This window comes from Musca autumnalis, unplaced genomic scaffold (assembly GCF_047663935.1).
Source record: "Musca autumnalis isolate F117 unplaced genomic scaffold, ASM4766393v1 scaffold_3, whole genome shotgun sequence".
Lineage (NCBI taxonomy): Eukaryota > Metazoa > Arthropoda > Insecta > Diptera > Muscidae > Musca > Musca autumnalis.
Window position 1 is genome coordinate 26856244 of NW_027411866.1, and position 25127 is coordinate 26881370.

Below are 25127 nucleotides of genomic sequence, written 5' to 3' on the forward strand. Positions count from 1 at the left end.
CTGTGCTGTTTTACGGGCAAATATGAAATGCGTTTAAACTTTAAATGCAAATATGAAAAGATACAGACCAAAAGGTAATCTTTAAAACCCTTTATTGATTCTTTTTTTAAAAGCTTTCATAATCCTAATCCCCTATAGAACATTTGCCGATATTGCCCTAGGTGTATACCGTCCAAGGTCATGATGAGACATTCAAATTATACCTTCTTGTCTACAATTAACCTAACTAAGTTTCCAGCTATCTCATAAATGTTGTAGTACCCACTTCAGTGATTTAAGTAGACGAACGAACGACAAGAAACGTCACAGCAGCAGCAGTTGAATTGAAAGTGACGTATAATATCTATGTGGGTTGTTGTGTGATTGTTTTTGTTTTTTTTTACTGGATAACTTGGCAAGTAATTAATTTTATATAAAAGCAACAAAAATTAATTCAATCTACAACAGTCGTCCATTGTAAGTGGCGTAAAGAACATCAGAAAAGATTTCTTAAAAGAAACAAAACGATATTTCCTTTTTTATTATTCTGAGAGTTGTTGTTGTTGTTTCTTTTTGTTAAAATATAATTAAACAAAACACGAAATTATAAATTCAAAAACATGAAATTCGTTACCAGTGCCATTATTGTTGTTGGTGTTTTAATTGCTAATGCTGTGGCGGATGTTCGCTATCGCGGCAATGCTGTACATCCAGGTTTGCAAAAGAAACCTTGTTTTAATTTTTAAAATATATACTAATTTGTTAGTATTCTGTATCTTGTATAGATTATCCCAATCAATGCTATTATGAGGACTTAAAACAACCCATACCCAAAAATCAATCATTTTCACCCATTAACTTGGAAGATCATTGCGAGAGAATCTTCTGTCGCTCGGATTATGTCTTGGTTATGGAATAGTAAGTAGAACTTGAGGGAGCAGTTAAAAGAATTTAATTTTTTATTTAAAATGCCTCATTTCCTGTGTTTTAGTTGTGGTCGCCATAATCTAGTGCCCAATGCCACCTGTACTATTGGACGTGATCCTCGCCAACCCTATCCAGGTTGCTGTCCCACTTTGGTATGCGAAAATGAAAGCAATTTTATATAGAAGACGACGATAAAAAATGAAACTAATTAAGAAAAATGGGGCCAATTTATTACCCGTCCATACCCCTCCACAACCCCTCCCCTAATAACCAAAGAATGTGAGTTTACTGTATTTTTGTGCTGTTATGTTTTTTTGTTTTGAAAAGCGAAGAACGGAAGTATGTTTAGGAAAAATTGTTTGAAGTAATAAAGAAAAACTGTGAATATTTAATAAAAGAAGTTACTGTTTCAGATCAATGCCTAAATACGTCCGTATTCCCAAAGCGTTTGAAGTAGAACAAATGTATTCTTAATCCATATCTACATTAGGCAATTTTCCTTGTGGCAATTGTCAGTTTGAAGGAGAGAGATGTGAGACATATGGTAACCCTTTGCCTCTCAACACAATTGCGTAATCTATATATGGACTTTTGAATACTACCGAAATACGTCGAGCGTATTTTATTTTTATTTCGAGTTGAAAAAATTCAACTCTAACAGAACGTATAATATGTTTTGTATATACATACATATGTATGTATGTGTGCCTTTTATATTTTGAAAACAAAAGCCAAACGAATCATGAAAATCAATATAAAAAAATGTAAAGGAAAATTAATTTTGCCTACGAATGAAAAAAGTTTTAACAAGTTTTAATCGCGGTTTTGAGTTTTAAACGGGTCATAAGGTATTTGGGTAATACGGACGCCCCAAGAGCGCTTTTGTGGTAGGGTGGTGTCCACACACGTTAACGTGAAATTTAAGATTTTTGCGTGTCCTCTTTATTTTACTACTCGCGTTTGTTGTGTTTCACATACCAATAAAAACAAAAAAAAAAAAACACAAAATAATTAACATTAATAATTAAATTAATATTAATAGTTAAATTTTCACTATTTCATTAATTAAATCTTTTTATGCTTGTTTTATTGTTAAAGTTTGCTTGAGAAAATAAATATGAAAGGAAATGGAAGAAAAAATCTTGCAACGAATAACAAAAAGAGGCAACACAACAAACACAGAAAAACCATGTACATGGGTTTCACTAATTCATACCCCTCGCCTATAAACTTGACGTCGCCATGTTGAAATCGTGCTAGTCTGACCATCGTCTATAGGCGTCAGATACAACCGTCAGTGACAAAACAACTGAAAACTGGCATAATAAGAAAGGTATGGCAGAGCTCACAGCTGATTACAACTTTTTTTCGTTGGTGACCGACTTGTGTGAAACCCATTTTGATAGGTTTTGCTTTTAATGTTCAAATTGTGACAAATTTCACAAACACATAGTCCCGGGCCACACTACAGTAATTTCACAGAAATTTCGATATGAAATTATGCGTCTCTAGATCGACGTCCATAGTAGAGTAAAATCATAAAATTTCTGTAGTGGGGAATTCGATTTAAGAACACCTAATTTCATGAAATTTTTTAATGAAATTCACGCTAGTGTGGACCGGGACATACATACAGAATTTTTATCGTAATAAAAATAAAATGAAAACAAAATCCTTTATAATTAAAAAAAAAAAACAGAAGTTGTCGCGTGTGACACCCCTCAGACGGTATTGAGACTGTAATGTATGCAGATGATTGCACGATCTTAGCGTAGGGTCCTATAGTTGATGACATATGTGATAGGTTAAATGTCTACATAGCTGACCTAGTTCAGTTCTTCCATTCGAGGAATATGAAAATATTCTCCGGTAAATCCACTGCCACACTGTTCACCACTTGGACGGCAGGAATGAGGTTCCCACTAAACATATTGATCGATGGTGTACTGATTCCGACCACTAACTATCCCAAGATATTGGGTTTAAACTTCCATAGGTCGTCCGTGCATGCCACAGATCAGAAGCAGGGACAAGATCCTCAGATCGCTGGCCGGCAGAACAAAGAAAGCTTGTAACTTCCTACAAAGAAATAAGCCGACCTGTGGTAAGCTATGCGGTGCCAGCGTGGTAGAGTTGGGCAATCTAGTTCCCGGAGCGGATCGATCTTTCCAGTTCCTTTTCCCAAAAGGAACTAGTTCCTTAAAGTAGTTCCATAGTTCCGACATCGATATAGTTCACCGAATTTTTCTCTTTCATCGTTCTTTTCATTCCAAAAAGTACCGAGACCGAAATAGTTCAACGAATCTTTCTCTTTCATCGATCTTTTTGTTTTTCGTTTTTCGTTCTAAATAGTTCCGAGACCGAAATGTTTTCATTGTTTGGTGGATGAATTGACATAAAAATAAATAAATTGAAAGATCGACGTAGGCGTTAAATTGAAGGAACGAGAAAAACTAAAGGAACTATATGAACTATATAAACGCAAGAGCTGGATATAGTTCCAATAGTTCCTTGTCCGGAATAGTTCTTTGGAACTAGTTCGTTTCGGAACTACACAACTCTAGTGTCCAAGACACCACTTTTGTAGAGAAGTTTTACATGGCTAAATACTCAAGGCCTCGGCACATACGGCGCGTTGAGCGTTGCGTTACAACAACCACATGAAAACTTCAAGAACAAACTTGGCATCACTTACACATTTTTCATGTGGTTGTTGTTTTCAACGCGCAACGCGTTGCACAACGGACCGTATGTGCCGCGGGCTTCAGGAAATGTCGCCAACATTACTGAGGGGTATTAGGCCACCGTTGAAAAGTGTTTTAATGTTGACACCCGCCCACGACCTTATGTGTGCAAGGCGGGTGTGCATACCATTGCACCACGGTGGCACACGGTAGTTGTCGAAGCAAAAACAAAGTCAATATTACCATGAAAAGCAAAGTTTGGGTGTTTTTCGTTCGTATTCATTTTCTTTCGACATAGTGAAACGGGACCTAACCCTGCGTTTACACATGACAGGACAGTTGAGTACATGTATTGGTTGTCAAAAACACAAAACTTGCCTGTGTGACGTAGGCGTCCCGACAACTGCAAAAACAGTTGTAAAATTTTGAATGAAAATCGTCGATTTATTTTTGTTTTCCGTTCTCATATTTTGTTTTTGTTCATGTTCTTTTGTTTTCAACACATTTCAATTATTATCTCACTTATTTTTACAAAAATGCCAAAAATTTGTCTTCCTTTCTGTCTGTGAAAAAATGATGGACAGCTGAGAGACAAACGACAAATGTATGAATGTGTTAGTAAATCAGAGTTGTATTTAAAGACAAACTGTCTGGTGTAAACGCCTAGTAAATGAAAAACCAACTTAGTAGGAATTCTTCTTTCTTTATTGTTTTACCAGAAATTAAGCGACGCAAGCAAGAAAAATCCATTGAGTTTTGGCCTTAGGGGCCAAATACATACGGTCTTTTGTGTGACGCGTTGCACATTGAAAACAACAACCACATGAAAAATGTCTAAGTGATGCCATGTTTCTTCTTGAAGTCTTCATGTGGTTGTTGTAAAGCGACGCTCAACGGACCGTATGTGCCGAGGACTTTCAAGGTAGAAACACAATGACTTTTGCTTGAGCTTCACGCTCAATTTCATGTAAACGAATAAAGGCCAGTTACTACCTAATATAAATGCGATTCTGGATTTTTAATTTTTTTACAGAAATTGAGGCTTGGGTAAGCATGAATTTCTCATTCTGCTCTCACCTTAAAGGCTCAAATACAATGAAGTTTGTCGCTTGCTATAAGCTCAATTCCATGTAAAATAATATAGGTAGAAACACAATGACTTTTGTTGCTTGCTTCACACTCAATTTTATGTAAAGGAATAAAGGCCAGGTGCTACCTAATTCAAATGCGATTTTGGATTTCTTTATTCTTTTACACAAATGTAGGCTTGGATAAGCGTGAATTTCTCATTCTGTTCGCACCTTAAAGGCCAAAACAGAATCAATCGTCGCTTTCTTCCCAAATGTCAAATTGTAAAGGAATGCCAGGGCCTCCTAAAGGGGTACGCAGGCGGATTTGCAAAGAGGATATGGCATTCCTTAATAATTTGACATTTGGGGAAGCAAGCGACGATTGATTCTGTTCTGGCCCTTAAGGCCTGCGTACATAAGCTGCCTCGTCTGGTTGCCTCGGTTGCTTCTGATAAAAGATACTACCTAACTAGACGTTTACACACAGTCAGCATTGGCAAGACAATAGCAAAGTTACAAACCATTTTCACCAATACATTCATACTTTTCTCTATACATATTTAAAAATTTATAAATTTATTTGTGAAAAAGGTTTGTATTTTTGCTATTGTCTTGATAATACTGGCATTTGTATTCTTTTACAGACATTGAGGCTTTAAAGGCCGAAACTCAATCAGTTCATTGTTTGCTTTCTTCGCTTTGCTCTAGTAAAAAGATAAATGAAAAAAGCAATCTAGATCAAATTCATCTTGGACGTCCTTTATTCTTTTACCAAAAATGAAGCAACGCAAGAAAATTCCGTTGTGTTTCTACTCTAATAAGCGCGAATTTCGTATTGTGTTCGTATTGTGTTAAATTCATATCACAGCTTTGAATACGGTCTCGTTTCGCATCTACGGCTATCAGAAGTACCAATTAATGTACACATACATACCTCACAGGCCTGTACCCACAACATCCCACCTCTAGAAGGTATGCAGATTTATACCGGTGATTCAAAAATGGAAACGGGACAGGAACAGGCGTCGATAGTGATGCCCTCAACTCACGGATTTCATATAAGTAAACGAAATTTTTTGTGTCTTCCAAGCCTAAATTTTAGCAATCAAAAGAAATACCTGTTTCAGAACCAGCAAGAAGCTACGTTATCGAAAAAATTGTAAAAAATCCTCGATTCTCGAAGTTCTGGAATACACCAGACATGTATATTTTTTCCCGATAAAGAGTTTTTATGTAAACTTTAAAATTTGTATTTTAATTTATTTAAAAAAATATATATTAATTAAACAATCTTTGGGAAAATTTTGATTGTATTAACACTTTACACAACAGGCGGGAAATACACCATCGTAACGCTTTTTATTCTCACACGTAACAGGGAACTTTTTGCATCTAAAATAAAAAAATTCTTATTTGGAATCCTCTGCGGACAAAAACTTCCTTTAAAACTTACTCATCCACCACCGTTTGGAAAGTATCGGTGCAAGTGGCCCTCTTCAAACACTTGCCATCTGTACCAAAATCAACATATTCCTCACCGCGTTTTGCATAGGGTAAATATTTCAAAAATACCATATCATCCTGAGAGTTTTTATAGCCACAAACAGGTTCCGTAACGGCAGATGTTTCTATTAGCAGAAAAAAGAAGGGAACAAATTGAAAACACAGAATTTTCTTTTATTTTATTTTTTACACCTACCCGGTAACAGTTGCATAAAAGTTGCAATCACAAATAAAGTTAAGGCGTATACAATTTTCATTATTACGTACGTATTAATTTCTTTAAATTTCTGTCATAAACTAAACCAATTTTTGTTAGGTAATTTGCTTTTATAGCGTTAATTTTCTAATGACTAGACAGGGGTCATACGGAAGAGGGGGGTGTATTCATATTGTAATATGCATTTGCTAGGCTGAGACTTGTTATTCATTAAGAAAAGAAAAAAAATATACTAATAAACAAATAAGTTAATTAAACTACAACAACAAAAACCAAACAAAAGATGCTGTTACTTGCCATAAATATGTACAAACAAATTGAAAAAATACAGATGAGTATAAAAGATTAAGCTGAACTTGAGCTGAAGTGAGAGAGAGCAAACTCTTTTTGAATTAAAAAAAAACACATTTGGTTCAGCTATGAAGTACTTTTTATACTCTATTTTTAGGATTTGCTTCATGTAGGGTCCAAGCCTAAAGGCCTGCGTACATAAGCTGCCTCGCCTGCTTACCTTGCTTGCTTCTGATAAAAGAATAAAAATGAAAAGTGCAACCCAGTTCGAAATTTGCTCGGCCTTCTTTATTCTTTTATTTTTATTATGTCAGAAATGAAGTAGGAAAGCAAGGCAATCAGGCAGAGCGCTTATGTACGCAGGCCTTAAAGGCCCCGGCACACACGGTCCGTTGTGCGTCGCGTCACGCGTTAATAACAACAACCACATGAAAAAAGTGTAACTGATGCCATGTTTGTTCTTGAAGTTTTCATGTGGTTGTTGTAACGCGACGCTCCTCAGACCGTATGTGCCGCGGCCTTAAAGGGCTCGCAGGGTAAATGACTAAAGACCAAGTTCGACCTAATTCTAATGTGATTCTGAAATCTTTTTATTAGGTCGAACTTGGTCTATAGTCATTTACCAGATATGACTTAAGCAACAATGCCATGCTTCTTATGTGTCGGGTCCTTTATTCGTTTACATGAAGTTACTAGACTTGTACAAATTTGAGTAAACGAACACACCTATTGCTTGCTACTGATAAAAGAATAACAAAGATATAAATACATAAAGATTGGAAAACTCAATTGTTACCATTTGTGTAGTGAACGTTTTCCATTACAACCAAATTTTGTCTTATCAAGACAACAACAAATTACCAACGGAAACACTGAATTCATAATTCGGCGAATAAAATTGTATTCATGGTAAAAATATAATTCATAGTCTTTAAAGATATTTACCAAATACATTGCTTGAAGTCTGCATACAATTCCACAAATAATTTTGTTTGTTGGTATATCCGCATTGGCTATGTTTTGCCCTCATTCCTTGTAACTGGCCTCAAATTTTTTTGTAGAACGCTCACAATTACCCACAACGCTTGAAATAGATTCTAATACTCTGGTCATTCAAATTCCATTCACCGTGTATCTTCTTACAGTTCATCAATATATTTATATTTTTTTTACTAAATTTATTCCTGTTCTGCTCACATTTTACAACTTTTCTAATTTTATTAGCTTCACTTAAAATTTCTTGTTTTTAACTGTGCTTTAATTGTTTACGAATGAACTAATAACATATCAATTAAAATTGACAGATAGTAAATGAGATTAACAGCTATCCCATTTTTATAAGTTTTGTTTTGATCGGATATCCTATTTATGTGGTGACTATAGCTACATCTCCAGATCGTAAGCGGTTTGTTACTTGACTAACAAATACAAGTTGTTTGACAGACATATCTGATTATTGTTTTTGGATTTCTTTTTAAGCTTAAATTGCAATTAAACGATCAGAAAAAATAATTTTTTATAATAAATTGAATATTAACTCTTATAACAAACAATAAATCTGATTAATATTCAATCGAATTCTTGTCATTGAATCGTACAATTCCATACTAATTGTTGCAACTTTGAGACAAGTTAATGAATGTGGCAACATTGAAGACTGATTTTTAAGCCCTTGTCAAAATGACAACAAATCTAAGGTATCAAGTTGCACAGGTTGTGATTTCAACTTCCTTTACAAATCTACATTGCAAGTGTTAACATCAATTTTGATTCTGCCAATAATCAGTGTTTTTAGTCAGCATCATTAGCTGCAAAGCTATATAATTTTAATATTTGAAAAGATCAAATTCTGTTTTTGAAAACTTTTGCCTAATTTATAAAAGCAATAGAAGGTGAGCATACAAAAAAAGATTGGTTAGTTTTTGCTTTAAAACAAGTATTTCTTTTAAAGATTACAACCAGAAAAATACTGGAGAAATTCACTTCACCTTTCTCAGAATCCGTGCTACAAAAAGTGGTCTATACCATAAAGATTCACGCTACCCACAGGGTAGCGTGTTGACCCTTTCGTGGATTCTTCAAAAATCGCATGGAGTGTGCTACCTCTACCTTAAACATAATTTCTGTGAGTTACTTCAACTAAAGCAAAAATTGCCACCCAATCATTATTGTGAAGGGAGTGTTCAACATATGATGGGGATCTGTGTATAACTATATTGCAAATCATCATCCTCAATCAAGTGCTTGCCCGTTCGTTAATTAATCCAGATAAGTGAACATATCGATTATCATCAATATGAGCCTGTAATAGGATACATTCCAAAAATTCAAATCTTCCCATCATATTGCTTCCATACCGACAATACCCAACAAGTGATTCTATCTCCTCAATACACCGGAGATACATCATCCTAAACAACACGCAACTTCAGATACATTTTTACGTATTTGCAACAAGTGGTCAGAAGACGTAACCCCTTGCTGATAATCATTTATGAGCCGCTATGACTCAACTAACTCTGGATTCCCGATGAACTTTATTTAAGTATACGTATGGATATCAATATCACCACATAATATTTAATAATTTTTTTGAGTAATTTAATTTTTGAGTCAAGAGCATTTAGAGTATTCTAATCAACGTAAGAGACAGCACTCGCCCCGTTTCCATCTACTTTCCTTTTTGCAGCAACAGCAACCATCAATTCGATGCAGGAGGCCTTCTTCATTCAATAGTTGGTGGTAAGTTTGGTAACAGCTGATTTTTATTTGTCCCTTATTGATATTTCATTGCGCTCTTACATTGATTTATTAAAAGAAACAAGTAATGAGAATTTATAATAAAAAAAATGAGTACCGTTCATAATGATTTCTCCCAATTGAGGTGAATATTGCCATAGTATAACAGTTCCAGATTAAGTACTCACTCCCATTATCGATTCTCATTACGTACGGCATAACAAAGAAATAAAAAAAAAACACACACATATCTATACTTACATACATAGTATGTAAATTTGTAATTTGAATAACAATTTTTTTTGTATCTTTGTTTTGCTAAGCGTTTTGCCTACCGTTTTATACAGAATAGATATTTAAAAATTTTAACCCCTTAAGGGCTGAACATTTTTTTTGTGTTCTCATAAAACTAAATGATCAAAATGAATTGTATGTATATATTTCAATTCTAAATTCCTTTTTGATTAAGCCATAAGCTGATCATTTCATTTTCTTAGTAATATATTATCTAAATTATGCATTATGATTTGAATAAAATAGAGATTGTATGCCAAAGGATGGCCTGGTAAATTAATATCTGATGTTTTCTGCCATGTGAAGTGAAGAAGTGTAAGTATGGATGCTGGGGGTCCTGGATATACATTTTTAGCGCCTTCAGGACGATGGATGGTGTGGGTAAAGAAGCGCAGCATTCTCACAACAACACCCGTGAGAATCGATAAACGAAAAAGACATAGGTATTTATAATAGGTTTGTCATTATTAATGTTGCAGTGGCTAATATGGGGATTTTTGTTTATATTTATTTAGTCCACTCTGGTCCATTTAGTTTATGCAATAATTTAATTTAAAATAAAAAGGGAGTCTACATTAATTCAATGTAGTGGATAAAGATTTTTGTGGAAAAAGGACCGAACCACCCCACCCGACTGATCGCTGGCAAAGCAAAGGCTCCCGCAGTCCTTCATTCACAGAAATTCTACGGTGTTAAAATACCATATCCTCCGGGACACTACATTTGTTACGATATCATAACAACATTCTGTTAAGTAGTTAGCCATTTCAGGCGATTTTAACCGCCGAGTTCATATTCAATGAACGGGAAACTGCTATGGAATACAATCCTGAGTCCAACTTTTTGCTTTCCTATCATTTGTATAAGCCGAATTGCGCTTTAATGAGGTTTTTATCATTAGCTGTGTCTTTTTACGTGATAATTTATAATAATTTGGTGTGTCTTTTTACTTACTAAATGTTGCTGAAACATTTTTTTCAGCAACTTTTCCTTTATACAACTGTCAAAATCTGCAACATTAGTAATAATTATTACAAATTATCACGTAAAAAGACACACCTATTATTACTAATGTTGCAGAGATTGACAGTTGTATAATGGAAAAGTAGCTGAAAAAATTGTTTCAGCAACATTTAGTAAGTAAAAAGACACAGCTATTACATACCCCAGTTGTTGGTAAAATGTTTATATACTTTGTTTCATAAACAAAAATTCCATTGTTCAAACGTCAAATGAAATCCAATCGATTTCAGATGAGTTTTCATTTGACGTATACGCAACGGAATTGACAGTTGAAATCGAGTGGATTTCGTAAATGTAAACATATGGTATGTTCCTTTACTTTTAAAAATGGTAACAGTGGCAAGAAATGGTAAAAGTGGTGAACTGCTATCATATAAATTGTATGCTTTTGAAAGTAAGGGAACACTTTGCGGGTAAAAAGTGGTAAAAACTGGTAACCTCAGGCACGTAAAGGAACACGACTATAGTATTATGCATCTTTTCCAGTCTTTACAATTCTATGTCTTTGGAATAAACAAAGACCTACAGAAATAAAGACTTGAACAAATGCATTTTCCAAAAACATATGATAATAGTTCCATATTTTGGTTGCAGATGACTAAACAACTTACTGGAATTGATAACAGAAATGTTAATAGCTTTTGATTCCAATTTATCCCCACAGAAAACACGTCGTGTTTTGTGGCTAAAATTTGTTTCTTTACTTTTATTTATTTCTTATTTAATAAAAAAACAAAAGTGAATGCCTTCAAATTTGTGTTTAAATTTGTTTCTTGCAAATATTCGAATGAATAACAGTTTTCATTTAACAGAATGTTATGATATCGTAACAACAGAGCTTAACTCCATCTATTGACAAATTTAACAATTGAGTTTTCCAATCTTATTTATTTTATTTTATAACAAATTTTTGGAAATATTAACGCGCTTTTCTGTGTTTGGAAGAATTGATTGTCAAAGACATAGAATTGTAAAGACTGGAAAAGGTGCATAATGCAAATATGTCTTTGAAACAAAGTATATAAACATTTTATCAACAACAGGGGTATGTTAATGTTAAAAACTCCATTAAACGTATTTCGGCTTATACGAATTATAGGTCCACAAAAAGTTGGACATAGGATTGTATTCTATAGCAGTTTCCAGTTCATTTAATATGAACTAAAGCGCTCGGCACATACGATGCGTTGTGCGTCGCGGTACAACAACCACATGAAAAAAGTGTAAGTGAAGCCAAGTTTTTCGAAAAACAACAATATGGCTGACGCATTGAAGTTAAGCGCTCGGCACATACGGTGCGTTGAGCGTTGCGTTACAACAACCACATGAAAAAAGTGTAAGTGATGCCAAGTTTTTTGAAAAACAACAATATGACTGACGCATTAAAGTTAAACATAATTAAACTGTTTTGGGACAACGCGTGTCCCAACGTGTCACTAAACGGACCGTATGTGCCGAGGGCTTTAAACACAATTTAACTGTTTTGGGACAACGCATGTCCCAACGCGTCACTAAATGCACCGTATTGGCCCCGGCACATACGGTACGTTGCGCGTCGCGTTACAACAACCACATGAAAACTTCAAGAACAAACTTGGCATCACTTACATTTTTTCATGTGGTTGTTGTTTTTAACGCGTGACGCAACGCACAACGTACCGTATGTGCCGGGTCCATATGTGCCGAGCGGTTAAAAACGCCTGAAATTGTTAACTACTTAACAGAATGTTGTTATGATATCGTAACAACAGAGCTTAACTCCATCTATTGACAAATGTTAACAATTGACTTTTCCCATCTTAGTATAGCTTTGTTCCTTTACTTTTTTAATGGTAATGCCAAGTCCCAATTTACATTAGGCGAGTATACTTGCGGCAATTGTCAGTTTGTAGGTGAGAGAGGGGGCTGAGAGGCAAAGGGTTACCATATGCCTCACCTCTCTCTCCATCAAACTGACAATTGCCGCAAGTAAACTCGCCTAATGTAAATTGGGACCAAGTTTACACTTGCGCTCCACAGGATTTCACGAAATCCTGAAATACACCCCGGTGTTTACACTTATATTTTGTTGATTTCAAACATATCACAATGATCAAGGTAGATGCATTACTCAGCTGATTGAACATGAATTTTCAAAACATGTTGTTGTAAATTGAATTAAACATCAAAAATATACGACAATATAGAACTTTACAACTTTATTTGGAAAATTATCGTAAAATTATCTATATATCGTATCAATTATGTATAGTACCAAAAAAAAATAAATAATGATTTTATCGTTGAGACATCATAATAATAAATTTTGATAGATAAAAGCTGTGCTCAGAACCTGCAAAATATTAGTACTTGCAGTAGTCTTCCCGTTTAGTGCTAAAAATGCGTTCCCGTACTCCGAAATCTAGCAAGACTTGCACTTCTCTTTAAACAAAAATAGCGCCGAATAACACCCTCTTCTCCCGTTTTCTGTTATACAATTTTGGCCTAGTAGAAACTAGCAGCAAGCAATATGTTCATTGGTATCTAATATTATAGCTGATACGTTGATTTTGACATTTCTGCTGGAGTTTTTGCAATTTCCGTAATTTTTCCGTCCCCGTATTTTTAAGGAAATTTGTATGAGGGAGAAGTTTTTGACAATTCGATCTATTTTCTAAAATTACCATTAAAAAAGTACGGGAACACAATGACAAATAGCATTGTAACAAGGTTATTTAATATTTTTTCACGTTGTTTAAAAATTTTGATACTAAAATTTTTTGTTGCTGCACATCTACCTTGTTTATTGTGATACGTGAAAAGTGTTGCAACTTTTGGTACTTTTTTAGGCAAAAGCAAGGTTGTATATCATGTGTACTGTGATTTCGATGTTGATTTCGCTGAAATCACGAAATGAGATGATTTCATTGTTGTATGCGAAATCATGATAAATTTTGCTTGATTCCGTACGAAATCACGAAACGCCTTCGAAATCACGAAACAACGCCGAATGTAAACCAAGCATAAGGGTGGTAAAAGAGAAAAGTGTCAAAATTGCTCTCTCATGAACATTTTCACCAGAAAAGTAAAGGAACGGAAAAATGGTAGATCTGGCAGCAATGTCAAAAAGAAACATAAAAAAATCAATTTTCGTCTTTTATTTCACAGTTTTTAATTTAGTTTTGTCAGCGTTCGACTTTTTCTTCTGTTTTTCGTCCAGTTTCGTCGTTAATCGTCAAGCAAAAGTCGAAAAATCAGTTCTGCCATTTTTTACCTGCAGAAATTTTGCTGGTAGCCTGTGGTAGAAGAGAAAGCCATTTTCGCTCTCTCGCCACTCTCACTCTCTTAAAAATTGCTTCCAGTTTTGCCATTTTTCGGGGTTAAGGAACGCTTTGCAGGTTAAAAATGGTAAGAAATGGTAACCTCAGGTAAGTAAAGGAACACAGCTTATATTTACATCTTTGTGCTGGTGCGTTTGTAGGGATGTACAAACTGACTTATGTCCTTTTGGGTCCCCTAAAAAATGCTAATAAAATGTAGCGAATAATCGTTGGATTGCATCCGAATGCGATTAAAATGTATGGAATTGGAGTGCATTTTTCACGACTCTGATTGAACTGCATTCGAATGCAGTTGAATGTGAGAAATGGATGTCATTCGTTGGATCGCAACAGAATGAAAGAACTAGTCTACATTGCACTACTTCCAATTAATTGTGCTGGGATGTTATTATTGTTGTTCTAATTTTTAGTCATGTTTTGATTAATTTAGATTTCAATGACACTGAATTTTAATTTAGTTTTAGATTACTCTCTGTGAGTCACAATTTCTGTGACTGACCCAAAAGTGTGCTCTTTTACGTTTTCAATACTACAAAAATTATTAGAACACACTGTAAATACATACATACATATGAATGTACAACCACAAGTTAATACGTAACTTAGATGTGTATCAAGTTTAATATTTAACTCAAGTTGAGGTCTTAATTGTTTCTAGTGTTAATTTCAATTAAACACCCCCATAATTTAAGATTTTAAAATGTTAGCTTCTGCGTTGTTATAACAATTTAGGAAAAAAATCTTTTTATTAAAAAAAGTTGCAACAAAAACAACAAATTGCCACTTCCTTCTCGTTCTATGTTCTAGGGCGTATTTTCATTTCAGCAAATTTTAAAGAATAATTATAACCCTTCCATGTAGACCATAAGATTTTTTGCATCTCCGGGGCTTCACCTCGTCGTCTATATAGGGAATTCAAGTTGCTACAAACAAACGAGTGTCAGATACCAACAGTTATTTAAATCCTGAAATCCAACATACCTATCAACACAATTATTAAACCACCAGCCACCACCATAATTACGTGGACACAATCCCGAATTCGAATGATCCAAGGTGGAGAATTTCATGCCCCTATGATAGGCCAATGCATCACCAGCCGTACCGCTATATTCACCTAATTGCCTAATGGCATATTGTTCATCTTCACCGCCAATTTCGAAGAGATCATATTTGGCATGACGTTGTTCATTTTCCCAATCACCTAGAATTACAATTAGTTCCTGGGGTCCTTCATAGGTTGTCATTTCGTGTAACTTCTGTAAGCCAACAAAGAATTCACCCTGCGGATTGCCAAATCCATTGCGATAATCATCCCAACCGCGTTGAAAATTTTCTGAACCATCTTGTCGACGTAAAATCACTGTCCATTCTTGGGGAGAATTTGAAGTGGATGATGGTGGTGGAGCCAAACGTTTTTCCGCAACATGTACTGCCGGACATTTCCGATCGTTTTTGGCGTGTTTTAATAAATTCGATATATCATGAGCCTGATGAGATTGCCTGTAAGAAAGGATTTGGAGTTGTGGTTGATTGTGTCCGTCAGTTTAAAATCTGAACATTGTTTAAATACTTTTCTCCCATTTCCTGTATTAGATCCCTCAAGGTGTTTGTTTCATCCAACAGTCTATCGAGTTTGGCATAGAGTACCCTCCATAGTTCGGCATCATTGTCTTCGGGTATTGGATCCTGTGGGAAATATAGACAATATATTAGAGGAGGGTCGGGCAGAATGCCAATTGGCTACAGGTCAGAAGATTCACAAATCGTTGCTACTGAAATGAGAAATCCGAGTATACACTGGCCCCTAAAATTATCTACTCTATACTAGTTGACCCCGTATGTCACGTGGGGATATTCTGAACGAAAATTCCCCGTGAATTTTTTCACTTTTTCCCTTACGGGGAATTTTCGTTCAGAATAACCCCAACGAACTCTATGATCGAGGGTCATTGATCCTGTAAAACATAACGCCGAAATTCATATATTCCGAAAAAACCTAATCAATGCCAGATGAATTAGAAAGTCGTCTACGTGATACTAGTTGACTCCGAAAGTCATCTTCTCTAAGCTACATGATTTCGAAAGTAATTTACTCTGTACTATTTAACACCGAAAGTTATCTACAGTGTGTTAAATGACTCCGAATGTCATTTACTCGATACAAGATGACTCCGAAAGTTATCTTCTCCATGATAAATGACTCCGAATGGTATATAATCTATACAAGATGACTCCGAAAGTCATCTACACTGCACAACTTAACTCCGGAAGTCATCTAGTCTAAAGTAGATGACTACGAAAGACATCTGTTCTATAAAAGATAACTCCGAAAGTCATCTACACTGCACAACTTAACTCCGAAAGTCACCTACTTTGTACTATTTAACACCGAAAGTTATCTACCCTGTGCTAAATGACTCCGAATGTCATCGTCTCGATACAAGATGACTCCGAAAATTATCTTCTCTATGATAAATGAGTCCGGTATGGTATCTAATCTATACAAGATGACTCCGAAAGACATATAATCTATGTCAGATGACTCCAAATGTCATCTGCTCTATGCCAGATGACTCCGAAAGTCATCTACACTACACAACTTAACTCCGGAAGTCATCTAGTCTAAAGTAGATGACTCCGAAAGACATCTGTTCTATAAAAGATAACTCTGAAAGTCATCTACACTGCACAACTTAACTCCGAAAGTCATCTACTCTACACTGCACAACTTAACTCCGAAAGTCATCTACTCTGTACTATTTAACACCGAAAGTTATCTACCCCGTGCTAAATGACTCCGAATGTCATCGTCTCGATACAAAATGACTCCGAAAGTTATCTTCTCTTTGATAAATGACTCCGAATGGTATCTAATCTATACAAGATGACTCCGAAAGACATATAATCTATGTCAGATGACTCCAAATGTCATTTACTCTATGCCAGATGACTCCGAAAGTCATCTACACTGCACAACTTAACTCCTAAAGATGAGTCCGAAATACATCTGCTATATAAAAGATAACTCCGAAAGTCATCTGCTCTATAATAAAGGACTCCATAATTTTCTCGTATTATTTCGACTTACCTGACCCTTAACGCAATACAGCAAAGATACCGAAATAAAAAATATCCAATGTATTTTCATTGCTGTTGCAAATATGCTCTACGTTGTTATACCGCAAACGTTTGAAATCTTACTACCCAGCTTTCTTAACAAGTATGTCATGGTATATGCATTAAAAAATGGTTAAATAATAAAACAAAATAAACAAAGATAACAATTTTCAAAGATGATTTCATTATTTCACGACTATTTTGGAACGGTACCCTATAAAGGATACATTAAAATTTCGTATACCTTAGCGTATGAAGATCTCCTCAGCACAAAATCAAGATCCTTTCAAAGGGAATCAATTCAATTTGAGGCAGGACCTTAAATTGGGCGCCAGGTATCAAAGAATCCACTGACATGCTAAATTATTTAAAATTATTTGCAATCTCGCCCTGAAACAATGTACCGATAACTATAATCGGTCCATAGCTTCGATGTTTGTCTCATACCTACTTTGTTGTTATCACTTTGGAGTTTATACATACATACATATCTGTGTTATCTTCTAAGTGCATCAGAACAAGAAGATTTATCTCTTTAATCTATGGGGAAAATATTTACATTTGTTTATAAAATATAAATTTCGCATTATTTGTTTATTTAAAAATGTTGTTGCCAAACACACAATTAAGTTTCATTTCTAAATATTTTAAAAATTGCACTAAAAGTGAAACTTTTATAGATGTCCAACACGTCTGTTCCAATGGACAAACTCTGCACTTTTGCAAGTCTACGACGGTGTACTAAACGAACAACATTCAATGACCAATCATGTACCTACAGAAGAGTACAATAAGAGACCTTCCATCTATAAGAGTCAATAAAAGACTTTTATAAGAGGCCTTCTTTCTACAGCAGATCTCAAAAAAAGATTTTCTATCATCAGTAAGTATAATTTTATATACGGAAGACCTCAATAAGATATCTTCTCTCTAAAGAATACCTTAACAAGTAGACATCTATCTATAAAAGACCCCAATCAGAGGTCTTCCTTCTAGGTAAGACCTCAATAAAAGAACTTCTATATGCAGAAGATTTCAATAACAGGCCGTTTGTCTAAATAAGACATTAATAAAAGGGGTTTATATCAACAAAAACCCTGAATAAGGGATATTCTATCTAGACAGTAAGTAAGTAAGTAAGACTTCAATAGGATGCCTTATATCTTTACATTTTTTAACTAGAGAAGACCTCAAAATGGTCTTCTATCTGTTGTTGTTGTTGTTGTTGTAGCAACGCATATATGTTCGTTCGTGTATTATTTCAGTTATAAAGTTCCTCTGTATCCAGACTCAAGAATTCTGCAACCTGGACTGGTTGCGTCCATAAAGAATGAGGAGACAGGTGAGTGGGGTTAGCTGGGCAGTTGAATAAATGCAGAGTATCGTGTGGTCCCAATCCACATGCTGGGCATATGTTGGGTATCGTGGCGTCAATTCTGGCCCAATACGAATTGAGGCGGCTGCATCGTCCGGATCTTAACTGAGCTAAAACCACTCGTGTTTGCCTTGGCAGCTGTCGTTCTTCTGCTGCGATGGATGGGGAATGGTTTCCAAGTACGGCATTCACACTGTATCTTCGTACTGCTTGCGCAACCATGTTGGTGTGAATGCGATTCAAGCCTGCCTGATAGGCTCGTTGATCTAGCGGTTCTCTTTTATACCTTTGGGCCTCTCTCACTAGATCATGAAGGTCTCTCCTGACGTGCCTGGGTGGGGGCGCCTGTCCATTAAATCGTGACAGGGATGCTCACTGCGGTAACACCCAAGCAGGTACTGCATCGACAACATCTTATTGTGCTGACGCACCGGTAAAACCTTCGCCTCCTCATGAAGATGGTCCACTGGTGTCATGAGGAGGCACCCTGTTGCAGTCCTCAGGGCGGCATTCTGGCAGGTTTGAATCTTCTTCCACTGCGATGCGCTAACCTTTGCGGACCACGCTGGCGCCGCATAGCTTACCACAGACCGGCCTATTGCATTGTAGGTGGTCAACAAGGTTTCTTTATCAGCACCCCAAGTGCTGCCGGCCAGCGACTTGAGAACCTTGTTCCTACTTCTGATCTTATTGCAAATAGCTGTGGCATGCGCGGACGACTTGAACATGCTATCGAACGTTACACCCAGTATTTTAGGGTAGTCAGTGGTCGGAATCAGTGCACCATCGACCAATATGTTCAGTGGGAGCCTCATCTCAGCCGTCCATGTGGTGAACAGCGTGGCTGTGGATTTAGCGGCGGATATTTTCATATTCCTCAGATGGAAGAACTGCACTAGGTCAGCTATGTAGACATTTAACCTATCACATATGTCATCGACGATAGGACCCGACGCCAAGATCGTACAATCATCCGCATACATCACGATCTCTATGCCGTCTGAAGGGTGTGGAATTTCAGAAAGGTAGAGGTTAAACAGTTCCGGAGATATCACCTCTCCTTGGGGAACTCCCTGTTTCACTCTACGGGTTTTGGACTTCTTGTTTCTGAATTCTACAAACGACTGGCGTCCACACATATAGTTGATTACCCAACGTTTCAAACATGGCTGGAGATTAGTTTTCTCTATATCCTCGAACAGCTTGGCATGGTTGACGGTATCGAAGGCCTTCGATAGGTCAAGAGCCACCATGACTGTTCGGTCGCACGGCCTTTTCTGGTTCAGTCCTCTACTGATAAGTGTGGATGTGGCGTCTAATGCTGTTGTAGTATTATGCATTTTCCGAAATCCATGTTGATGTTGGGCAACTGGAAAACACCTTCTCATCGTAGGGAGGAGCAGCGCCTCTAGGATCTTTGCTACTGGCGACAGGAGTGAAATCGGCCTGTACGATTCACCTCTGCTGGCATCCTTGCCAGGCTTCAGTAGCGGGACCACCCTGCCAACTTTCCAGGCATCCGGTACAACATGGGTGGCTAACGATAGGTTGAGAACACTTGTTAAATACTCAACTCCAGGTTCATCCAGCTGCTTAAGCATTACCATCGATATTCGGTGCGGGCCCAACGCTTTGGATGATTTAGCGTTTCGGATGGCATCTGCAACATCGCTCATCGTAAATTGTGGTGGTACCTCCTCGGCTGGAAGAGTTCTTCTTATACGGCGTAGCACACTTCTCTTCGCCCTATCACTCTCGGGGTGCTCTATGAACTGCCGGTTAAAATAACACGCGCACCTCTTTGGGTCAGTTACTGTCACGCCGTTGAAAGTAACAGCCGTTCTGTCATCCTTCTTTTCCGGACTCGAGAGTGATTTAACCGTTGCCCACAATTTACTTATTCCTGCACCAATGTTGCACTGCTTCAGATGGTCTAGCCACTTTTTCCGCTTATGTTCGCCCACTAGCCTGTTGACTTCAAGAGTAAGTTCTCTAACTCTTGGGTCTTCGGGGTTCGTACGACGAAGCTCATCACGTTCATTTGCTAGTCCCGTCGCCTCTGCTGGGAAATTTGGTCTTATTTCGGGTATTCGAGCAGGTATGTAGCGAGCGGCTGCTTTAGTGATGATGTCTCGGAAAGTTCTCTCAGCTACCCGAGGATCTGAGGGAGTGGGCAATTGACTGAAGCGGTGATTGGTAAATTCTCTGAAACCTTGCCAATCAGCTTTCCCATGGTTCAGGAAAGTACGGCGTTCAGAGGTTATGAAGTCGGGTAGTCTGTTTACGGAGACGATGATAGGGAGGTGGTCCGAACTAAGGGAAATGACGGATTGCCAGGTTACGTCATTTATCAGACCTGGTGCCACAATGGTGATATATGGCGAGCTGTGGCAGTTTCCTCTAATCCTCGTAGGAGCGTCTTCATTCACCGTGCAAAACGTGGAGCTATCGATTTGCTCTGCCAGTGCTGTACCCCGCTGGTCATTACCTAGGACGGAGTGCCAAAGCTCATGATGAGCATTGAAGTCCCCTAGCACCAGACGGTTATCGCCCTCTAACAGCGAACTAATATTGGGCATATAACGTCGGGCACAGCTATTCATCGGCGGTATGTACACATTAAGCAGCTCTACCTCGGCAGTACCACATTTTACTGCTACCCCCATACACTCTATGTATGGGTCACTAGAGCCAAGCTCAAGCGAGATAGGTCTGTACTGGGCAGACTGGTGTATTATGAAGGCAAGTCCTCCTCCTCCGCTTCATGTGCGATCCTTCCGCAAAACGTTGTAACCATCACAACGTAAGCTACAGGTGGCGGTGAGCTTTGTTTCCTGGATCGCGGCGACCATGATGTTTTTCCGACTCATACAGCCTTATCATGGATTTTCACTAGTGAAAAGTTTCGCAAGTGAAACAATTTTCCCTTTCACTTTTTCCCTTATCGCGGTCCATGGGGGAGATGGAAAAAATGCGAAAAAGAGATAAACAAAAAAGATAAAACCTTAGATAACTTTTAGTGTTGCCATGCTGTAGTTTTCTGTAGGCTGTTTGGGGATGTTCGTGGGACATACACATTTTTTGCTTTCTCATAAAAAAATTAAGCGATAACAACAAATTTGGCAACTCTACACAGTAAATCTGTGGTGGTGCTTTCATGTAATAAATAGGTGTGTACGATAACCCAATAATTGGTCTGTTCCTTTACTTTTGAAAATGGTAAAACCGGCAAAAGTAGCAAAAGTTGTGAACTGCTCTCATATGATTAGTGTGGTGTCAGAAGTAAAGGAACGCTTTTCGAGTAAAAAGTGGCAAAACTTGAAGATTCTTGCACGTAAAGGAACAGGGCTAATGTGTACAAATTCGTACAAATTTTTGCTGAATGCTGTTCGATAACAAAATTATCCAGCAAAAGAGAGCGAGTTTGGAGAGATTTTTGGAGAGTTTTGTGACTGAGAACTTGCAAATTTTTGCTGGGAAAATTTGTCCCGCAAAAATTTGCAAGTCTGATCAGCTGATTTGAAAACATTTGTTTTGTTTTATTTTTTACTAGCAAGTGCCCGCTACTTCGTTAGCGGAGAATTCACATGAATATAAAGGAGGATAATAAATAAATAAATTGAAATGCAGAGTATAGTTTCACCCGTTCCTATTTACAAATTCTTTATCCAGTAAAGTACGACAGTTTAAGGTTTTACCACATAATCTTTCTAAAAATCATACCTGTGGTTTTCAAATAGAACTACATAAATCGATTAATCAATTTGTGTTATTTTGCTTTATTGATGCCGTGTAGAAGTAGCTAGAAGCTATCAACGGCAAAATTTTGTTTTCAAAAAATGTGGGCCGTAGTATTTTTAAAACTATATTCTCAACGACTGTTGTTGAAACTACATATTCCTTTAACATTTGGCATAACTAAATCCCTTTAGTAAAGAAAGTACTTAGCTCAACCGTCACTTCAATGTTCCTCGGAGGGGCAAAACAGTTGAATTGTACTACACTAAGCGGTATTTTATTAAACATGGTTCGATTATCTGCTTACTTACAGTATTATTGGCATTAAAAATAAGTGCAAACAATGACAATGTCTTAAACATATCAAGCAGTAATTAGGAATTCAAATGTATGGAGCTATATCCAAATCTGTAGTGCGATTCTCTAACACATTTTTTGAGTTACCGACAAAAATCGGTAAAATTAAAACGCAAAATTATAAATGAAAAGTTCAAATAAAAGTTGACAACACTGTTCCTATCGGTGTAACTCACAAAATTAGTTAGTGAATCGCACTACTGAACTGATTTCATTACACATTTGTTATAAAATAGTTGTTTGGTGGATAGAATATACGGAATCGGGAGAATATATGGGAGCTATATCCAAATCTCAACCGATTCTCGTCAAAAGCAATAGCTATAGTCCTTTGGTCAAAATTGCGACCATCATAAATTTTAACCCGGATGATAAATGCGACAAAAGTGCATTAACGGATGGACGGGAACGTATAAATGGACTCAGAATGTGATGCTATGTAGATCATCGAAAGGAACCATTGATCTATTTCGTTTCCTTTTGCATGTTACATACAAATGCACAAATTGATAATACCCCTTAAAACAGTGTGGTGTAGGGTATAACAAAAAATTCTAAAATCGACAAACTTTATCATAGGAAGATTTATGGCCAGTTTCATTAATACAATACATATACAAATTCGTTCAAACTACTACCAAACTTTTTTTTTTTTTTTGAAAAATATATAAAAATGTATGAGTCATGTTTGCTTTCAGTCAAACAAATATTTTCTACAACAGCAGGAGTTTGGTTGGTAGCATGGTTTAATAAGAAAGGTTAGCCAAAGCTTTATGTCAACTTAAATTTTTTCATTCGAGTATGCCTAAAACTTCAAAACAATATAAACAAACTGTATATGTATGTGTGGTGTTTGAATAATGTGCCAAACAATTTTAAAAACAATCGATTTCAATGATTTTTAAAATTGGTTTTAGACCATTTGTATGGAAGAAATTGGTGAGATTTGCATTGAAACAATGAGTTTATGATATTCACAACTCGATTATGTGGAGAAAACTTAACTCTTCATTCATTTTTCGCGTTTTTTATAAAATGCTCAAAAAATGAATTGTAAACAAACCCACTTGTTGCTTATATTTTGAAGTTTTAGGACTTCAAGAAAAACAAGGGTTCTATAGATTTTTTTCATTTAAATCTACCTCTTTACTTATACCATGGTTGGTAGTAATTCGAACGGATTTGATTTCCAACAATCTTAGAGAAACAGGCCATTAATTAATTATTTTGTCTTAAAATATTCAGCGTGAATAGAAATCTACTATACTATAATCATTCAATAACCATTATTCAAAAACGCAGATTTTTTCACTGAAAAGTAAATGTATTTCAATTTTTCTGCAGAGCAAAAATTTATTTACAGCCAGTTTCTGTATGTCGAAAGAAGAATGTGTGCGAATGAAACACGCCCAAACTCTTGTGTGTTTTTCAATTTTTTTTTTTTTTTGTTTTGAAGCAAAAGCAAAGGAAAAATTATTTCGAAAACTAAAGTTTGGGCGTGTTTCATTCGCACACATTCTTCTTTCGACATACAGAAACAGGCTGTTAGTTTCGTTGTAATTTTAAATATGTAATGAATACTTTACACGATATGTTTTTACATATGTGTTGAAACTTTTCATATACATTTTATATGTACATATTTAGGGTTGGTCGACTTTTGACATTCTTTTTCACATAAACATTGAGGATGTCCGAAGAAAGTATTCTGCGAAAAATGTATACATTTGACTGTTTTAGTTATCTAAATGTTATACAAATTTTATTTGTATAACATTTATCGTATCAGGACTTTCAGGAAAAGTTGGTCTTAATATAACGTATACCTACTTTGGGTATCAATTACAGCTTTTAAACTCCTAGGATTTAAAAAAAATACAATTCCAAATGTCATATTTTATTGGTATTTGTGCCATTGATCTTTTTTAAGTCTCTCATATTAGTGGGCTGTCTTATTCCCGACTTCTGTCTTCAGATGAACCCATAAATTTTCAATGGGGGTAATATTTGGACTTTGGACTTTAGTGTCGATGTCTTCGTTATAGTTGTATAACAACCAAGTCCTACGTAAATAAGATTTACGTCTGTATAGACTATCTTGTATTGGTAGAGTTTATATTATAATTTTCAGTGTCCAAAAACCCAATGTTGACGTTGTCGATTAAATAATTTTTCAATGTTTCCTCCGAAATCCGTATTTTACCAAAGCCCTTGCTTTATATACAACCCCATGCCACAGAAAAACGGATTGTATAGACAAAGGACTGCTCTCACCAATTTAATTAACATTGAGTTTGGTGACAGAACAACTGTATTAAAAATACAATTATAATCATATTTTGTTCAAACAAAAACTGTATGGGGTTAGTTTTTGACGAAATCTACATCCTAAGATAAATGTATAAATGAAAATATTGCATTTTTTTTAAATCGCCTTCGAAAAACGTTGAGTATTTTTGTTTGGATCGGTTAACAACATATAACATGATG

At 36.2% G+C, this 25127-nt stretch overlaps 3 protein-coding genes and 1 long non-coding RNA gene across 4 annotated transcripts; 2 read left to right on the forward strand and 2 right to left on the reverse strand.

Moving 5' to 3' along the window:
- Positions 1-1306, forward strand: LOC141396444 (uncharacterized). Its single transcript, XM_073971910.1, has 4 exons — positions 1-74; positions 139-693; positions 765-897; positions 971-1306. Exons 2-4 carry the CDS (start codon positions 600-602, stop codon positions 1086-1088), a joined length of 345 nt encoding a protein of 114 aa, XP_073828011.1. The 5' UTR covers positions 1-74; positions 139-599; the 3' UTR covers positions 1089-1306.
- Positions 1307-5886: 4580 nt separating this feature from the next.
- LOC141396848 (uncharacterized) lies at positions 5887-6514 on the reverse strand. The gene is made up of 3 exons (XM_073972524.1): positions 6360-6514; positions 6114-6288; positions 5887-6052 (listed from the first exon to the last, which is right to left on the reverse strand). The coding sequence occupies exons 1-3, from the start codon at positions 6418-6420 to the stop codon at positions 5974-5976; spliced, it is 315 nt and encodes a 104-aa protein (XP_073828625.1). The 5' UTR covers positions 6421-6514; the 3' UTR covers positions 5887-5973.
- A 1827-nt stretch (positions 6515-8341) lies between these two features.
- LOC141396980 (uncharacterized) lies at positions 8342-9984 on the forward strand. Its single transcript, XR_012411290.1, has 2 exons — positions 8342-8563; positions 8623-9984. It is a non-coding gene; the product is annotated as an uncharacterized lncRNA (long non-coding RNA).
- Positions 9985-14758: 4774 nt separating this feature from the next.
- On the reverse strand, positions 14759-17277 carry LOC141397203 (fibrinogen C domain-containing protein 1-like). Its single transcript, XM_073973269.1, has 4 exons — positions 17139-17277; positions 15621-15736; positions 15029-15550; positions 14759-14970 (listed from the first exon to the last, which is right to left on the reverse strand). Exons 1-4 carry the CDS (start codon positions 17196-17198, stop codon positions 14844-14846), a joined length of 825 nt encoding a protein of 274 aa, XP_073829370.1. The 5' UTR covers positions 17199-17277; the 3' UTR covers positions 14759-14843.
- Between the last annotated feature and the right edge of the window lie 7850 nt (positions 17278-25127).